At 38.5% G+C, this 18724-nt stretch overlaps 1 protein-coding gene across 2 annotated transcripts in view; it reads right to left on the reverse strand.

Moving 5' to 3' along the window:
• LOC148754342 (RNA-binding motif protein, X chromosome-like) overlaps positions 1-18350 on the reverse strand; it is a 32030-nt gene extending 13680 nt beyond the window's left edge. Inside the window, exons 1-4 of one of the 2 annotated variants that reach the window (XM_088795332.1) lie at positions 18205-18350; positions 11007-11120; positions 10448-10554; positions 6948-7122 (exon numbers count right to left, since the gene is read on the reverse strand). In XM_088795332.1, coding sequence (XP_088651458.1) covers positions 6948-7122; positions 10448-10554; positions 11007-11120; positions 18205-18232 — 424 coding nt within the window. In that variant the 5' untranslated portion in view covers positions 18233-18350. Of the gene's footprint in view, positions 1-5205; positions 7123-10447; positions 10555-11006; positions 11121-18204 lie in introns of those variants that run through there. The other variant, XM_088795331.1, reaches the window with a different exon arrangement.
• Positions 18351-18724: the final 374 nt, after the last annotated feature.

Consider the following 18724-nt stretch of genomic DNA (forward strand, 5'->3'; position numbering starts at 1 on the left):
GTGACCCTGGTGCATGTTACGGACCACTCCCCTCTAACACCCCAGGTAATGATGACCCACATGGCTTAGCACAGGTCCGGTGGTTAGAACCGTCCCCTGCCACTGATGTGGCCCACTGGCTGCACAGAAAGTTGCAGCACAGAAAAACTAAACCATGTAGCAGGTGACCAGATTCTGGGGGCTGCCTATGAAATGGCAGGAGATAGCTGGTGCCTGCCACGACTGTGTCATTTGTGCCCAGGACAGCCCCCAACAGCAAAAACTCGCTATTGTGATTCAACAGCTCACGCGAGGGAGGGTGGCCCTCAACTTGCTGACAAGTAGATTACCTTGGACCCCTATCCAAAGCCCAGGGTGCCTCTTACAGGTTCACAGCAGTAGACACTTCTACAGGATAATTGATTGCTTGGCAATGTCTGTTTGCAGACCAGTGAAATACATTAGCAGCTCTCACATTGCTTATGCCCTCTATGGGCGCCTACAGGTCATTGAAAGCAACAGGGGTACTCACGTTATGAGACAGAAAGTGCAGTGATTGGCTGCCAAGGATGGAATGCAATCACTGGTCCATGTCCCTTACAATCCACAGACACCTGGAATGACTCAGCATTATAACAGCCTGTTGAAACAAGGCCTTCAGGTGTTGAAACACCCTCCCACGATGCCTGACTGGGCCTGGTGTCTGTGGAATGTTTTGAGAATTTATATGAGAGGCCACAGAAGGATGCATCATCAACAGTAGAGACCCTGATACACTGGATGGCCACTCCCATACAACTACAAGTCACTACCAGTGAGACCCTATTATAGCTAGGATATGGCAAAAATTAAAACATCCTTTTATGAACACCGGCATGCTTGAAAGCATGAAAATGACAATGGACTTGGCACTGGCAGGTCAAAAGTCCCCACAGTAATTGGTAGGGCCTGCTAGCCCATGGAGAGCTGGTGTGACCCACAATTGACAAGTGACTGCAGTGGTTGTGGCAGAGCCCTGTACCCAGACGATGCAACAGTGATACAAAGAATAGAAGAAGGCCACTAGGACACACTCCCCTCTTTTCAGCAGAGCAAAAGCTCATCTCCAAGAGGAGGAGAGCCAGGCCCACCATTCTTGTAAGAGGTCTCCTGTCTGGCACTGAGTGCCAGTAAACTATCATGTCAGGGCAGACAGTGCCTGGTGTACATTTGTTTCATTATAAGCAATGTATAAACAGTAGTCAGCATGTATAAAGGCACAGGTACCTCCCTGGGCAGTAGTTAAAATGGTCAAAGCCATCCGGTTTTGGAGGACTGTCTTTTTCATTGGTCAACTTTCTCCATCAGTTAGTGAAGGACCTAGTGGGTTTGGTTAAGTACTCGGGCAGTGTGGTCAGCAAGTGCAGTTATTTGTGTATTCAGCACAATAGAACTAGCTTGTGGACTGCGGATAACCAAGGGATATAACCATGCGGGTGTCCTCTTGACAAGGTGATGTCTGGCTGTAAAGGGCTCCCAATTAATGTCGAGTTTCTAGTGTGGGCCACACATTGGCTAGATGGTATGACCATCCCCATGTACAATTCCCTATCTACTGGACAGGGACTTAGGGCCAGCCATAAAGCCCACAGGCGCCCATTGGGGTCAAAAGTGGTGGGGTCCAACCCTTGTTCCTTTTTGCCCTTTTACCGTATACGACCCTCGGGGACTTGGGTTGTGTTCTGACATAGGGTCGCCGGTAACCGACCTGTCCTTGGTGTCAGTCTGTCATTCCCAAAACAGAGGGGCGAACTGGGTAAGTTCTACATCTTTATTCGTGGGACACCTGACCCATCCTACTCTGCATGTCCCAGCCATGCCATGGTGTGGTTTCTTTGCACCCTCATGTGGGAGAGGATGGGTCACCAGGTTGTGTTCCAGCCTGCCTGTCAAGGGTTCCATCCTTGCAACCAAGTCCATTTCTCTGCACTGGCTGCATAGATACACCATGGAAACCCTGCCACGGTGCTGGCTGGAAACTCGGTGTAAATCCAACACTGGAGACATTGACCACTCTGGCGTTTAGCCCCAGCCTACCATGGTATTGTCCTTCAGGCACCTATGAGCTGAAAGAAGCAATAGACATAGGAAACAGCAATGGCAGATCCGTCCCATCTGGGAGGATACATGCTAGCTGTTTGTCCTGAGAGAGGAGAGTTTCTGCTCCCAGCACCTTTCACATGTTTGGAGCAGTGTTGGGAGTCCTTTGTGTGGTTTCAACACGTAAAGAATAGGGGACCCCATGATAGGCCTCAGTGGGAGCACAAAAGGTCCCTGCAAGATCGTCCCATTGCTGGGACCTCCGTAGATGTCAGTCACCTGTTGGCTCTGCCCTGTTGACAAAAAGATCTACAGCGAAGGCCCGAAGCACACGACTAGCTGGCAGGTGAGAAACCCTGGAGGGGTGGGGCGTAGGAAAAATAACCTTTGTCAGGCTGCATAGCCGACCAGCTGCTGGTCCTGACCCGGTGACATGCTGGTCCAGGATGATGCTATACAGTACTAGCCCTGACCAGGTGACCTGATAATACACAGAGCTGGCGCCATCCATCTTACAGACGTACTCTTATGTAAGCCCCCTGGCTGTATGCCACCTTCGACTCTGTGACATAAAAGTGTTTAGATGTTTCACTATGGGGGCAGCTGAGACAGGAAGGGAACTGCTGGCTGTATCCAGCGGTGGGGCTGATTGTGTCCCCTAAGTATGTCTAAATACAATATGTTTACTTTGCCTTCGGCTCCACACGTCTTCTTCAAGCTCCTTGAGGCATATGCACCTTACTCCGAGACTCGACCCACCCAGACAACAAATTATCACAAATAAGTTTCAAGATCTCATTTCCCAGTTACATTAGTCTTTTCATGATATTCTTTTCAGGTGTCAGGATACTCCATCTTCTACTTCTATGTATTGTTACACTGTCGATAACACTGTTTGGGCTTATCAATATTTTTATTGTGCTACTTCATGTCAAATTCTTTACGTACATTTTACAATTTATCACCAAGTGGTTGATTCTATCCTAATGCTACTAAATTTCAATGTACAAGCTTAGCCTCTGTAATGATGACAACATAGAGTTCTACTGCTTATCTGCAATACTATTTAAATGAATCACTTTAAGAGCATTGTATCTCATTTAAAATATGACAGTATTTGATAAATAATATTCTCTTCAGGTGCTAATTTTTACTCACAGCTCCCAGAGGTCAGCCTTTCACTTATTTTTGTTCCTTCACTAGCTCAAACACTAACAGGAATGTATAGGCGTCTTTGTGTTTTGAAGTTAATAGTCATACTGTACTTACTTAGATTTAGTGTTCTTCTACACATGAAATGCATTTTTTTAAAATTTGCTTTCAATTTCAGTTGCCATTCCATATCGTTTTACATTGGTCTCAGGTGTACAGCGCAGTGGTTAGAAATTTCTGTAACTTACAAATTGATCTCCCAGATTAGTATTATACCCATATGGAACCGTACCTAAATTATTACAGTATTATTGACTGTATCTCCTATGCTGGAATTATATCCCCATAATTATGTTCTAACTTCCAATTTGTACTTTGTAATTCCCTTCACTGTTTCAGCAAGCCTCCCAACCCTACTGCCATCAGGCAACCATCAGTTTCTTCTCTGTATGTGAGTCTGTTTCTGTTTTGCTCACTTATTATTTTTTTTTTTTTTTTGGATTCCACATGATAAATGAAATCACATTGAACTGAGAGGCAGGAGATTTTAGAAACAATGCTCAGTAAGAAAGTATAACATATCCTCCAATTCTTTGAGGTTTCAAGTTCATACCATATCAAGGGTAGAAGAGAAAATCTAAAAGTGTAAGGGAGCTAAAGTTGTCTTTTAAACTTCAGTAAAATAGAAGATATGTTGTTATATGGATTACTAAGAGTTGTTTCTAAAGCCTTAGTAAGAGTTGTTTCTAAAGCCTCTTGCTTGCTTCTCTGTTCAATCTGAGATGGGACGCCTCCCTTTCAAATTTATTATATAGTCTTATATTTCATTCTACACTTCATTCCCTGCTTTGCTGCTTTAAGTGATTTTTCAAACAATTTCAGATTATTATGTTAGACCATTATGTTAGAGTTTAAAACATCTCTGCACCAAGCAGTCACAGAGACTAATTTATGTCCTCCATATATTTCACAACTTTATGCACTTCTTTAATTTCCTCCCAATGCAAGATGTCTCAATCCTTAGATTTGCTTTTCAGGCCTTACTTTATTTTAGAATACCACCTAGTCCACAATTATCTCCCTTCAAGCTACATCACAAAATACTTACGTTCTATCTGTTAAGCCATCTTTACTTTTTCTTGTTTTCTTCTCAATGAAATGATTCTTAGAATCAGAAAATGTATCCCATGTGTATTTGTATACATTTCTTAGTGTTTTCACACAACCGAAATCAATACCCTGCACATAAACAATATTATGGTCTTTTAACTGAACTTTTTAATAATGTTTATGTCAGGGCACCATTAGCAAGAATCATTGGTAAGAAATCATGTTGAGATTAAGAATGTATCCACCAACCTTACATTTAAAAAAAAGAAAAATCCGTCAAGTGCCATCATGATCCAAACCAAGAGAGGAAAATAGATTAAAATGGCAAGTCTTAGTTTTTGTTTGTCCCTTTGTCCAGTTGGTAAAAACACATAGCCTAATTACACCATTGATCAGAATATTCTCTCACAGGACTTTACAGCTTTCACGAAAAGTTTCATCTTGAACCATGTGAAAAGTAAGTCTGCTAATCAAAGATTATTAGCAGACACTTTAAAAATTAAGAAGGATCCTGCATCAAACAGGGAGTCAGAAGGAACTGCTTTCCGCACTTGGTGCTAACTATCTATTGCATCCATAACTGCAAGCTGAACATTATTTTCTTACCATGACTCAATTAATAACCTTGTGATCAGTGAATATTCCCATGCAGTTCCCACTCTCCATTTTGCTTGTTAATTTTAAAGTTAAGCATTCAGTTTACAATAGCTCATTTTCATAAATAAAAATGATTGTTTTTGCCTTACCTTGTCTTCCCACCCCACTGTTGCTCCACCCTGCACCAGAACAGGCAGAGGTTTTCGGAGGAGCACTTCAACTTCTTGATGATGGACCCCTTTTCACTGGATAGGGTCCCTTGGAAGAACTCAAGTTGAGATTAAGAATATATCCACCATAATCTGGGTTTAAAAATCGCATATTCCAGTTAAGTAGGCTCAGCATTCTTTAAATGGTCAGATTTTGGTAATTCTTTGTAACACTTCATTCACTAAACAGTTTTGTGGTCTCAGACACTCATATTACTCTAAACTAATAAAAAACTGTCTCTTTATATGACATAAGTATAATTCACAGATTCACTGTAAAAGTCCATTTGGAAAAACCTAGGGAAAAAAAACACTCTAGAAGCATTTTATATTGGTGTAAGAAACAGATTTCGGGAAGAACTGGTGGGGTAAATAAATCTGGAGAAATTAAATGTAAAAGTACACTTTTTACACATAGGACGAAAATGGTGTTTTTCCCTATAGGATGAAAATGTAACATCACAGGCATAATTTAAAATACTATAAACCAAAATATGCATCAGAAATAAAGAATTATCTAAAGATGAAGTTAAAGTTCAGTTCTTACACTCACTTGCAAAATACTCCTAATTATCAATGAAAAGAAAATGCTCTGCGAAGTTGAATGGTATGTAAGAAATTCATACTGGATTAATGAAAACTCAACTTTCACCTTTCTAACTAGAAAAATCTTGGGTATACTCAAAGTATATGTGTATGCCAATTCCTCAGTAAGAAAAAAAATGAATATCTGTATTTATGGCAAAATACAGATTCTGTATTGGTAAATTTTTCTCAAGGTCATAGTGAACAAAACAAATACAACTATCTTAAAATGGGGCAAAGCCAGCAATTGCAGTGTTGGGAAAACTTCCAAAAAAAATATCACACATCTAATTGTCAAAAACAAAGATAATTGTTTGATTTAGTAAGACTGGTTAACACATAAAATAAAACAGGTTTCTCTGATACACGAATATTATGAAATGAAAAGTGCCTTCCTGCCATTCTGTTTAAAAGAAAGACTTCCCTGACAACAGTTCATAAACATCTCTTTCAATAACTCATTATTTTCCAACATCCACAACCAAGAAAGGGGCACACATGTTTTCAGGCATGGGTTTTTAGTCTTTTCCTGACCCAGAGATGCCTCTAAGAATCTAAATCAAGTTGTAGATATTTCCTGAAAGGCAAAGTGCATTACAACAGACCCAGGTAGAAAACCCTATCAGTGACAGAGATTTGTTTGCATGTGTATTAATAGAAAACAAATATTTTTAGTCAATCCTAAAATAGGAAGCTTTTAACCCTGAATTATAGGTACTGAATATGATCTTTATTTCTGTTGTGTAGTTTTCAAGAGTCCCTAAAGTTATATTATGCAATGAGGTAATCTTTAGAATACAAGAAAAAATAGACATACTGTGATACTTTATTTTGTATGAGTTAACAAATTCAATGCATTTGAAGTCTGTGGCCCCAAGTGGAAAATTTCATCATAGGATCAATAGAAATATGAGTTCTGTATTAAAACTGTTGAAGTTTTAATACAGAGCAACTAGTAACAATGGTCAAACAGGGTGAATTTAATTTGAAATTTATGTCATTTTGCTGCAATGTGATTCAGATGGTTTTCCACATTAACTATTTCAAACATTTTTACAAGTATAATAATTATTTCCCCTTAGAAATCATTTATATTGTCAAATTTAATTCCTCATCTAACATATCTTACAGTTTATGTTGCATACAAAGGATATATATAAAGTTAGAGATACCTCCATATGTTCAAAGATACTGTTTTCAATCCTATGATTGCGTCCTTATATTTTAAAATATTACCCATGTGAACTCCATGTGAAGGACTCCCTCTCTCTTCTCCACTTCCTCTTCTTCCAGATCTCAGAGTTCTCGGACTGTCTCTGTTTCTTGAAGGAAGTGGTGGCCTCCGTCTACCATCACGTGCAAAAGATGGTTTGTTGCTTTCCTCCACTTTAATCGCTTTACCATCCAAAAACTAAAAACATGATGTATGATATTAATAACATTATGTCAATTTTAACTTAAACGAACATTTTTTGACAAACCTACTTATTGCCAACAACTAAAATCAAGTTCGAGATCAACGTTATGTTTGCTTTATTCAAAAGAACAAGTATTTTCTTCCGAAAAGTTTGGGTCCTTCACCATGCTAAATATGTGAGACAATTAATTCCAGTACCAAAGTGCATGCAAAGGTTGTAAAAATTACATTAAATGTCCTCTAGTAGTTAAACAAGATTGATACCCCTCACACAATATGAGCAGATATATACATTTTCTTTCTGTAATGTTCAACTCACATCATCTTTGTACTTACACCATTTCTTTAAATGGGTTAGCATATCGAGGGTATTTAAAATGAGTATCATTTCAGAAAATAAATTGTTCAGTTATCCATTCAAAACAATTATGTTGTTAACATTGTATTATTTTCAGTATCTGTCATTAAAAAATAAAATAAAATGCCCCATTCTATCGCAGCTCTGTATTTAGGTAATTCTAATAATTTTCTTCATTGTTCTCTCTTTAAATGGGACCCTTCTGGAATCTCTCACATTCTTTGCTATACTGAATTGTTTTATTCAAAAGTTTTACTTTAATAAATATTTCCTTCAATAAAAATTGTGATTAAACATAGTACTCCTCTGATTTCTCATAAATGCTTACATTTTTAATCTCCTAATAAATTCACAACAGTTTATCTTTTTTAAAATTAAATTTATTCGGGTGACATTGCTTGGCAAAATTGTTTCAAGTGCCCATTCCTGTAATATACCAGTATCTACATGTTACGTTCAGTTTGTCTTTAACAGAGGTCAAAATAATGTTTGTAAAACAGAGGTCAAACAATGTTGATCATAAAAATTGCTCTATATACAATCCCTCTCCTGTGTATCTATCCCACAAAATCTGAAAACATTTATACATAAAGACACGTGTGTTCCAATGTTCATTGCAGCTTCATGTACAATGACCAAGACATGGAAACAACCAGAATATCCTTCCATAGATGAATGGATAAATAAGTTTTGGTATATATACACAATGGAGTACTATTCGGCGATAAGAAAAGATGATACAGGAACATTTGTGACAACATGGTTGGATTGAGAGTATAAGGCTAAGCGAAATATGTCAGACAGAAAAAGCAGAGAACCATATGATTTCACTCATATGTGGTATATAAAACAAAAACAACAAAAGAACAAGACAATCAAATGAGAAGCAAAAGCTCATAGACATAGACAATAGTTTGATGGTTACCAGATTGTAAGGGGGCTGGGGGGTGGGAGAAGATGGTAAGTGGGATCAAATATATGGTGATGGAAGGAGAACTGACTCTGGGTGGTGAACACACAATGGGATTTATAGATGATGTAATACAGAATTGTACACCTGAAATCTCTGTAATTCTACTAACAATAGTCAATGCAATATATTTTTTTTAGAAATGAAAAGTAGAAACACTTTGATTTTTCTGTCATCCTTTTTGTAAAGGAATCTTAATTCCTACATTCCACCAACTTCGGGTACATGTGTGTTCTAACCAATACCAAGAGTCATAACAGGCTGGTCTCACCTTAGGGGCTCGTATCTGCTGTTTCAGGTCCAAATGTTTTCCGTATTCAAGCACAGGTGATTCCTTCCCAACAGTCAAGATTCAGCTAACATCTCTTGATCTTTATGAATAAAAACACTACCCAATCTCTCTACAAGCTCTAACTAAATCCCCTACTGCCTCATTTTAACATTGACGGTGAATGATAAATAAATTGTATTTAATTACTTTTACTTGTATATATGTTGTCATTTACCTAGAATACAAGGCCTAGGTAAAACAGGCCATTTGTCTTATTAACAAGCATTATTCAGTTTCTACATCTCCACCTGGCACACAGTAAATAGAAAACAAAATGTTGAGGTAAGAAATGTAGGGAGAATGTCTACTAAAATACATGTTCTCCTGATTAAAAACTAGGAAAACTAAGAATCACCATCAGTTATTCTCCTCAAGCCAAATGAATCTATCTCTACTGTACCTAAACCAAATCATGAACAAATACAACTTTCAGGTACTATAAAACCTATGAAATATGAACACAAAGGAAAAGGGTCAATATATCCTGAGTGCCTGAAATGTACTAAAAACCAAGCTGAACAACAAAAAATTTTAAGATATGTATTCCACGCTTTGCAAAAACTTAAAAAGTGCTAAATGTGATTTAACAACTTAATATATGTTATAGTGGATATAAAATAGTATTATTAGCAGTATAATATGGGGAAGAGACTTTTTTAAATGTAGCAAATGTGCAACCTCAGCATTTGAAGGAGATTGTTTTTATTTGTGAGGTTGACACAGTAAAGGGTCAGTCTTGATCCCCAAAAAAGGTTTAAAATAACAGTATGAAATGCTGGTGATAGTTGGCAAGTAAAGTAACCATGAGACATACTGGGATAAGTTTGAAAAAATATAGCCAAAAACAAGATAGCATGGAGTGACTCTCAGTGCAATGTTAAGGAATTTTTATGTAATAGAATCAATGAAGGGTTCAAAGTCTATACAAGACACATAATCACTACATCTTAAGATCCAGGAGGATAAAAAGACTATTATTATTCATTAGTATGTTAAAGATTGGGTCAAAACAAACCCTTCATCTCTACTATAAAATAAATCATGATATATGTGTTTTACAAAAGTCACACTGGTTACAGGAAGATGAAAACATGTTAAGGGGGGAAGAGAAAACATGGGGATGGGAAGGTCAGTTACTCATTATGATGCCAGCATTCATAGATTTGCTCTTTTTTTTTTTTTTTTTTTCTTCACGAACCAAACATATATTTGAAGGTAAAGATCCTGCACCAATGGGCATTTTTTCAAAGTTCCTCCGCAAACAACAGGAAGTAATTTTGTCCTAATTGTCTTTGTAGGCTTTTATGCTGCAGAAGTATTTCCATGAATTGCACAAGCTTTTTATAAACACAAATCTTATTTCTGCTATAACTATGTTTGTGGTTTCTTCTAAATATTCATGTTCTTTGAAGGCTGAATGCCTACTTTCACTTACACTGATATGCAAATATAAAATTATACTATATTTCTAGAGCTAATGTTCATTTCAGTCTCTTTGCCAAACATTGTCCAGTATATTTGGGACAAAAAAGAAGAGTGATAGATACATAATTTTGGCTTCTATGGCATTACGCTACCTTAAAAAATTAGAAGGATAATAAGGATATAGAAATACTATTAATTGAAGCACAGAGCTAGAATATTATTAAAAGTTGTTTACCTTTCCATTCATAGCCTTGGCAGCAGCCTTAGCATCTTCAGGGCTCTCAAATGTAATAAAAGCAAAACCTCTGGAATTGTCTGTTCCCCGACGCTTCAGCAAGACAACTGTAATATGCGTAAACTTTTCAATTTAACATGTTACATAAAGTTCAACTTTTCATATTCTCAAAATTGTCGATCCCTCTTATAATTTCTTACAGCACTCCCTTTAGTTTAATTTGACTTCGTGAATACAGCATAGAAAAAACCTTTGGCAAGGTATTAAAAAAATAAAGCTTACATTTTACATCATTATTAGTATTCTGAAAATCCTACAGGGAGCCTATCTTACCCCTGCCTCTACAATATACTTACTATATTCTTGTTTCTCAGTCACAATAGTAGCATACATGAGGTGGAACTTGAACTCACTGTAATGAATAGTTTCCAAATATGAAACAGAAACATACAAAAAAGAGCTTATATAAGCTTCAGGAACAGAAAACATTGTGCTATCAGTACTATGTATTTAGTGTACATTTACTTTGAGTAGATGTACATGTTGGTTCTAGAGTTACCTTCCATCATGGGACCAAATTTCCCAAACGCTGCTTCAAGAGCCTTTTCATCGGTCTGAATATTGAGGCCTCTTATAAATAGCTTCCCAAGTTGATCTTTCTCCAGCGCTGTTCCTGTAAATAGTTTTAAAAAACATGTATATATGTATATATGTAAATATAAATTACAAGCCAAGATGAAATTTTATGACACAACATGTTTGAAACTTGACCTAACTTCTTTGAAATTATTTAAAACTGTTAACTTATGAACAAAATGAGCCCAGGCCTGACAGACTAACATTCCATTGTTTTTTACAGATAGCTGATCGAAATTTACATGTAAAAATTAGAATGGAAGGTTAGTATAATTCTTTTGAGCTGTAGAATGCAGGCCTTCATTTATTAAAACAAAACAAAACAAAACAAAACCCCACAATGTTTCTGGATCCTGCACAACAAACAGTTAAAACGTACATTCCATGTAATGTATATGAAATACTTTAAATATATTTTCATTCTCCCCACAATTCCCTTTTATCTTGGTTATATATCACTCTTCTAAGTACTAAACGTAATTGTTTTCTTTCCAAGGCTGTTAAAATGCTACATCATGAAAGCAAGAAAGGAATTAAAGCCTTTAGTGAGGCAAATTTAAACTGAGATTATGTCCACAGACTTTAGCAAATATTTGTTAAAGTGACATAATTACATTGAATGCTAAAATTGGATGCTTCCTCCAAGCACATCAGCACTTTGTCACTTGATGACTCAAAAATGCTGGCTTTTAATCATACTGATTTCACATGTTGTCTATATTTTCCAATCAGCACTGCATTCACAGGGAAAGATAACGTTAAAAACACGTTGAAACAAACTGGTGCCTCAACAAATACTTCTCTGACAAGTACTTTGCGACTACCCACCACAAGATGATTGAGATAAACCAAATTAAAGAGCAAAAATGACCATTTTCCAAGTTCACGAAAACTGAGCTTCTTCGTTCAGCGTAGGGTTCTCTACACCTCTTCCCCTGACACCCAACACTGGTGCATTTTCCTCCCCCACCCCAACCCCACACATGCACAAAATCTGGGAACTTCACTGGCTTCCCATTTCTGCCCCTGAAAGGTAGTGTTTGGGGAAGGAAAAATAAAGGTACTTATCAGGAAACAGACCTGTACCAACACTCACAGACAGGATAGGCACATACATAAACAGATATATGCACATCATTTACTTCAATCTGAAGACACCGAAAAAACCTGAGATAAAAGGAAAGTCAGAGTCCCCGCAGCCTACCTATTCAGAGTACACGATATATCTATGCATGCTTTCTCCTCAGGTATAAATTTATATATTTTCTTTAAAATTATGTATAACTTACATTTTTTCCTATTGTCTTCCTAAGGACCTATCTCACCATTTCCCTGTCTAACCTCCAGCTACATGGATGGTGGAGAGTAAAAGCTTAACCAATGTAAGGAGGCTAAGAAAAAAGTCAAGAACCATGTCGTTTCACTGATATGTGGTATATAAAACTGAAAATCACAAAGGAAAAAGAAAAAACAAAAAAGAAACAAAAGCCCATAGACACAGACAATAGTTTAGTGATTACCAGAGGGGAAGGGGGGAGTGCTGTGATACATGAAGGTAAAAGGGATCAGATACATGGAGTCAGAAGGAGCACTGACTCCGGGTGGTGAACACACAGAGACATATAGATATATAGATGATGTATTACAGAACTGTACATCTGAAACCCATGTATTTTACTAACCACCGTCACCCCAATAAACTTAAAGCACAGATGACGAATAAGCCAATCCCCAAATCGACAAATGCTATCCGATTCTACTTTGATGAAGTACTTAGTCAACATCATCAAGACAGATTGTGTAATAGTAGTGGCTAGTAAATAATATTTCACTAGCCACTGTCACCCCAATAAACCTTTCAAACTTAATTAAAAAGTAAAGACTGCTTAAGTTCTCACCTCTTAGAAGATTTTCTTTTGCAATTGTTAGGTTCATGCAAAAGTAATTGTGGTTTCTAAGGTTAAAATCGCAAATTCCCAAAAATCGCTCCCACTGAATAAAATTTATTGGGGTGACAATGGCTAGTAAAATATTATTGGTTTCTAATGTACAATTGTGTATTACATCTATAAATTTATATATCACATTGTGTATTCACTGCCCAGAGTCAGTTCTGCTTCCATCACCATATACTATAGAATATAGCATTGTTAACCAAAGTCACAATGCTATATGTTAGGTCTTCGGAAATTGTGTATCTTCTTTTCCCCCTTTTCATTGCAGCCACAATACACATAAGATAAATTTACATCATCTTAACTCTTTTACATGTACATTTTGTGGTTTTACATGCATTCACATTGTTGTCCAACAATCCAGCCCCTTACTCGCTTCCATCTTATAAAACTGAAACTCTACGCTTATTAACAATAACTCTGCATAATACCCTGCCCCCAACACCAACCACTACCATTACAGTCTCCGTCTTAATGATGTTGACTAAGTACTTCATAAAAGGAGAATCAGGCAGTATTTGTCTTTTGGGGACTGTCTTATTGTCCTCAGGGTTTATACATTTTGTAGCATATTGCAGAATTTCCTTCATTTTTAATGCTGGATAATATTCCACTGTATGTACATACCACATTTGTTTATCCATTCATTGGTCAATGGACACTTGGACTGCTCCCCCATTTTAGCTATTGTGAATAAAGCTGCTACGAATATAGGGTTAGAATTATCTCTTTATCACCCTGCTCTCAATTCTTTTGGGCATACACCAGAAGTGGAACTGATGGATCTTAGGGTAGTTGTAGTTATAATTTTTGCAACACTTCCATACTATTCACCACAGTGGCTGTCACTTTTTATCTTCACAGAGGAGCATAAGAGTTCCAATTTCTCCACAACTTTACCCATCCTCATTATTTTCTGTTTTTGTTTTTTAAGTTATTTACTTGGTTTTCCAATAGCAGTTGACATTCAGTATTATTTTATTTTAGTATCAAGTGTTCAGCATAGTGGTTAGATATTGATATAATTTAGGCCCTGATCCCATTAATCATCTTGTACTCACCTGGCATATACATAGTGTTTGCAACGTAGTCTCTATGCTGCACTTTACATCTTTGTTACGCTTCTCTAACTGCTGCTTAGTAGTTCATCATTCCTGCACTAAAATTTTATGAAGTTAGTAAGCTCACTCCAGCTAAATTATAAAATGTTTCCAACATTTTTGAATCGTATTTATTATTTCACTGACCACTACATTAATAAATCCTAACTAGCTCATACCTCTACAAGGACAGCCATGCGACAGTACTAAAATAGTACCCAATATTGTAATTAAACGGGGCCTAATCTTAACCATAAAGAAATGGTGAACACACAGTGTGATATATAGATGATGTATTGCAGAATTGTACATCTGCATCCTATGTAACTCTCCTAAAAATTGTCACACCAATGAATTTTAATTTAAAAAAGTGCAAAATAAAAAGAAATGATGAACTAGAAAGAAGAGAGGGACACCCTTTGCAGAGAAATAGCATGAATAAAAAATTGCAGCTTATGTTTACAAGGGAATCTTATACTTAATATTGACATGTTTAGCAGAACTAGGAGGGATAAAAATTTTTTAGATGGGCCAAAGGTCAGGGAATGGGGTCGTGCTGGGAAAGAGTGATTGTGATCAAAGGGTACAAACATTCAGTCTAAATTGTATAATTTTGGGGTACTTATATACAGCATGAGCATTATAAAAATACTCTACTGTATACTTGAAAGTTGCTAAGTGAGTAGATCTTACATGTGTGCAACACACACACAAATGCTAAGTATGTGACATAAAGGATGTATTTATTCCCTATCATCATTAGGGTAGTTAATTTGCATTATCTATGTTTATCAAATTATCATTCTGTACACCTTAACCTGAAATAATGTTATAGGTCAATTATATCTCAGTAAACCTGAGCAGAAAGATGGATCAAAGATGACAGTACTGCTGAATTTACTTTTACTGTTTTTGTTTGTTTGTTTGTTTGTTTTATTCCTTAGCTTTGGCAGATCAGATTTCTCTGTGCTATGCAATGCCTTTGCAGGCTACGATCTTCAGTTGTGGGAATCAAATTTACAGTGGCTCCATTGTTAGCATCTCTTGGGTCCTCACTCCTGCCCACTGGGTCAGCAATACCTCAGCTTGCATATTGCTGTTGTAATACACTAATTCCAGTATCTCCAAATTACACTGCTGAAATCTCTTTGGACCAATCCATTGAATATCATGCCTGAACCATCTCTCTTATCCCGCAGCTCTGTAATTCATCTGTAATTGAGGCTAAGCAAGACAGTTCCCTTAGTGTGTCCGGATATTGGTAGCTCAGTCAGTTTAACTCCTCTGTAAAAATTGTTTGTGCTCTCTGACTTCAGTCATGGATTTCTGATTGATGTGGATGTGAAATAGGAACTTTGTGCATCATGGCTACAAAAACACATTGAAAAGATTAATGTGGTGCCCGTTAATGTTTCATATTTCCTATTAGATCTACTCTAATCATTCTGCAACTGCACACATTGGAATGCTGAGCACACTGCTATTATATTGGGGCTGATGCATCCTGGGGCTCCTCTGGGACTTGTCAAGGTATCTACTATTCTACTACATGGGAGATTCTGGTTAGGGACTGGAACAGTAAGAAATGACCCAGCATTGCTGCTCTTTCAAGTACTGCAGACTCTTATTCAGCTCTGGGCACTGTTGGGACATCTGAGGAACTCGAATAGCTCAGTAGGTTGGCTCTATGGGCCACAAATATTTAATCAAGGTCAGTAGTTACTTTACTTGTGAGGGCAGTGGTTTTAAAATTAGTGAGAGGAAGGGCCCATGCGTTTTATATTACAGCTCAAGGAAAAACTGTCATCGTAGTTTTCTGCATTACTAATCCTAAAATTTTATATAAGTCAAATCTGTAAGCTGAGACTTGTTTTTGTTTCGTGAGATAATGCTTTTCATCGGATTTTAGAGATGAAAAATATTACAAGAGAAATCTTTCTGTTTATAGTGAAGTTTCACGAGTAAGGCAGAAATAATTTGCCCCTACTTTCTGCTAACTTTTGAACAAAGGAAGGAGGTTTGTTTTGTTTTATTTATACTTATCTAGGAAAAAAAGTGAAGCTGGACCTCAAATGAAATTTTTATTGAATAGTGGAACTGGGCTTGTTTATTATGAAGAGCAGTATTGTAAAAGTGAGGAAATACTAAAATAGATAAATTTGTGAAGTAAGATGCCAGTCATGCTGCTAAGATAATAAGTGAAACTTACTGGCATTGAAAGTTAGACAAAATAGATGGTATCGATCATGGTCTCAACCTCAGGGCCACTTGGGATTTTTATTTTCTATCTTTTTTGGTAGGACAGACAGATGAGAATCCAGAAATATTACAGATGCAGTTGATGAGACCTTAATGCTGTGTGTACCTCTGCCCAGAAACAGGCAGGTCTGCTTCATGACTGAGGCCAAAGGATCTGACCCAAATGTGGTGAGTGGCTGCTTTACTATAATTTCTATAATAAATGATAGAAACTACAACTTCCTCCATATACATAAATGTAGGCAACACCATGCATCAATTGCAAATATAAGAATCTTAAGTTTTGCTGGGCAAGGAACAATTGTTCTTTGAATGCAGAAAAAACTCCCCCCCAAAATAGTATGTTACTGATCTCTAGCTTATCTGACATTACCTATTTTTCTCTACCCACACTAAAACACCACCTTGGTGCTTTCCAAAACAATTAGGAATTTTATATTCATCTTCCACAGAATCAACAATATATAAAACCTGCCTTATCTTCCTTTTTAAATTACCTCTCTATATTGTAATTATCATGCTTTTATTTCTATTACTACCTGTGATAAGAATCTACTTGATAATAATGTTGGTTTCCTGATGTACCTGTTTGAATCCTCCTCTGCTGAAAATACCTTATCATACTGGCCACCTGCAGAATCTAGGATTAAGAATCAGAGACGGTGACTTGAATCTAAATTCTACTTTTGACTTCACAGGAGCCAGTGAGTCCAGGCTGTGCCTTATGTGCAGACCGAGGTCTGGCAGTGAAGTGGGAGACAGGCAGGCTTCACAAGTCTGCATCACCTAATGACCATTGTGAGCCCACACACTGTCCCTGTATTATCCACTTCAACAAAAACAGGGCTTCCCATAAACCTCATGAGCCCCTCATGCCTTGGGTGGAAAAGCCCAAGTCATCTTGTGTGTTTAAACAGAAAACCACACTATCACTTTTTTCATTAATAATTACTGCACTTCAGAGGCATTTGTAACCCAGTAGCTAACAAGGCATTGCTAAAGTTTCCCTCACTGGTTTATTCCTTAAAGAAAGAAACACTGTAAATAATGACTCCTTTCTGTTCACAACATGAACATAATCTTTGGCGACATGTTCCCCAATTACAGAGGCTTGATTCATTACATGTTGACCAAGAGAGTGACATCAGGTTTCTTAAAACTGAACAAAAGATGCAAATAAAACTCTACTTGACTTGTGACCATACACAAGTCTCCCTTTTCCATACGTGTTTGTAATTGCCGATTAACAACCACACAACACGTACACACACACACACGTTGTAAACACCCCGACTAACCCTGGCACAGAATGGCTTCCTTATTCACAGGCTCGGGCTGCAAGTGAAGGGCCTCCAGCGCCTCCAAGTGGGTGGGACCCAGGTCCCCGCACACCGACGTCCTGCCCGAAGGGGTTCCGGGTTATGTCCTCCCGCACAGTACCCAGGCCTGCTCCTCTTCCTCGGGGACCGCAGCTTGTGCCTAGTCTTCCCCAACCTCCATTCCCCCACCTCCTAACCCCCACCTCTGTTTCATCCTTCACTACATCCTGTGTCACTACCCTGTCTTCTACCACCACACTGTCCACGCGCCTCATGTCCTCCACACACAGTATCACCTCAGGCCGTGCCGCCAGGGCCGCTCCTCCTGGCAGCACCACAACCCTGAGGACCTGGCCGCCGCCCCTGCCCCGGCTGCTGCGGCCTGCAGGGTCCCCAGGCGCCCACCGCACTGGAAGGCCAGCAGGCCGCTTCCTCATGAAGGCCCCCTCGCATAAGTAAAGCACCACAGCACGTGCGGATCTCCTTACCTTCCCGGGAACAGGCCGCACTCGCCATGTGCTACGATACCGAACTTGCGCTGCTCCGAGAGAACAGGGGCTGGAAGCGCGGCGCGGCCCACAAAGCAGACCCGGCGCGCCTCGCCGCCTTCTCACTGAGCCCCGCGTGCTGCCGCCGCCGCACCACTAAGTTCTGGGCGCATGCGCCAAGTTCCCACCGCAGCGTGCCAGAAACCCGGATGGACTGATGGGCGAGCCACGCCCAGTCACGCGTCTGACTCTCCACCAATCGGTGGGAGAAGTGTGAGCCGCTGCGTCCGCAAACCACCCCTGGCCCAGGCGACCAGAACTCGCCTCTTAACGTGCAGCTCCCGTTCCGCCAAACCCTCCACCAGGAAGCCTTCTGGACGGGGCATTTGGTATCTCCGGGATAGCTACACTACCTACTGGAACGCTTCGCAGTAACCAGAGTTTCACACTACCAAGTAGTACTGTGATATATGACCAGTGTCACTGGTCACACTGAGACACATCCAGTTCTCCTGAAACA

Source organism: Rhinolophus sinicus, unplaced genomic scaffold (genome assembly GCF_057876585.1).
Source record: "Rhinolophus sinicus isolate RSI-liver-muscle unplaced genomic scaffold, RSI-T2T HiC_scaffold_23, whole genome shotgun sequence".
NCBI lineage: Eukaryota > Metazoa > Chordata > Mammalia > Chiroptera > Rhinolophidae > Rhinolophus > Rhinolophus sinicus.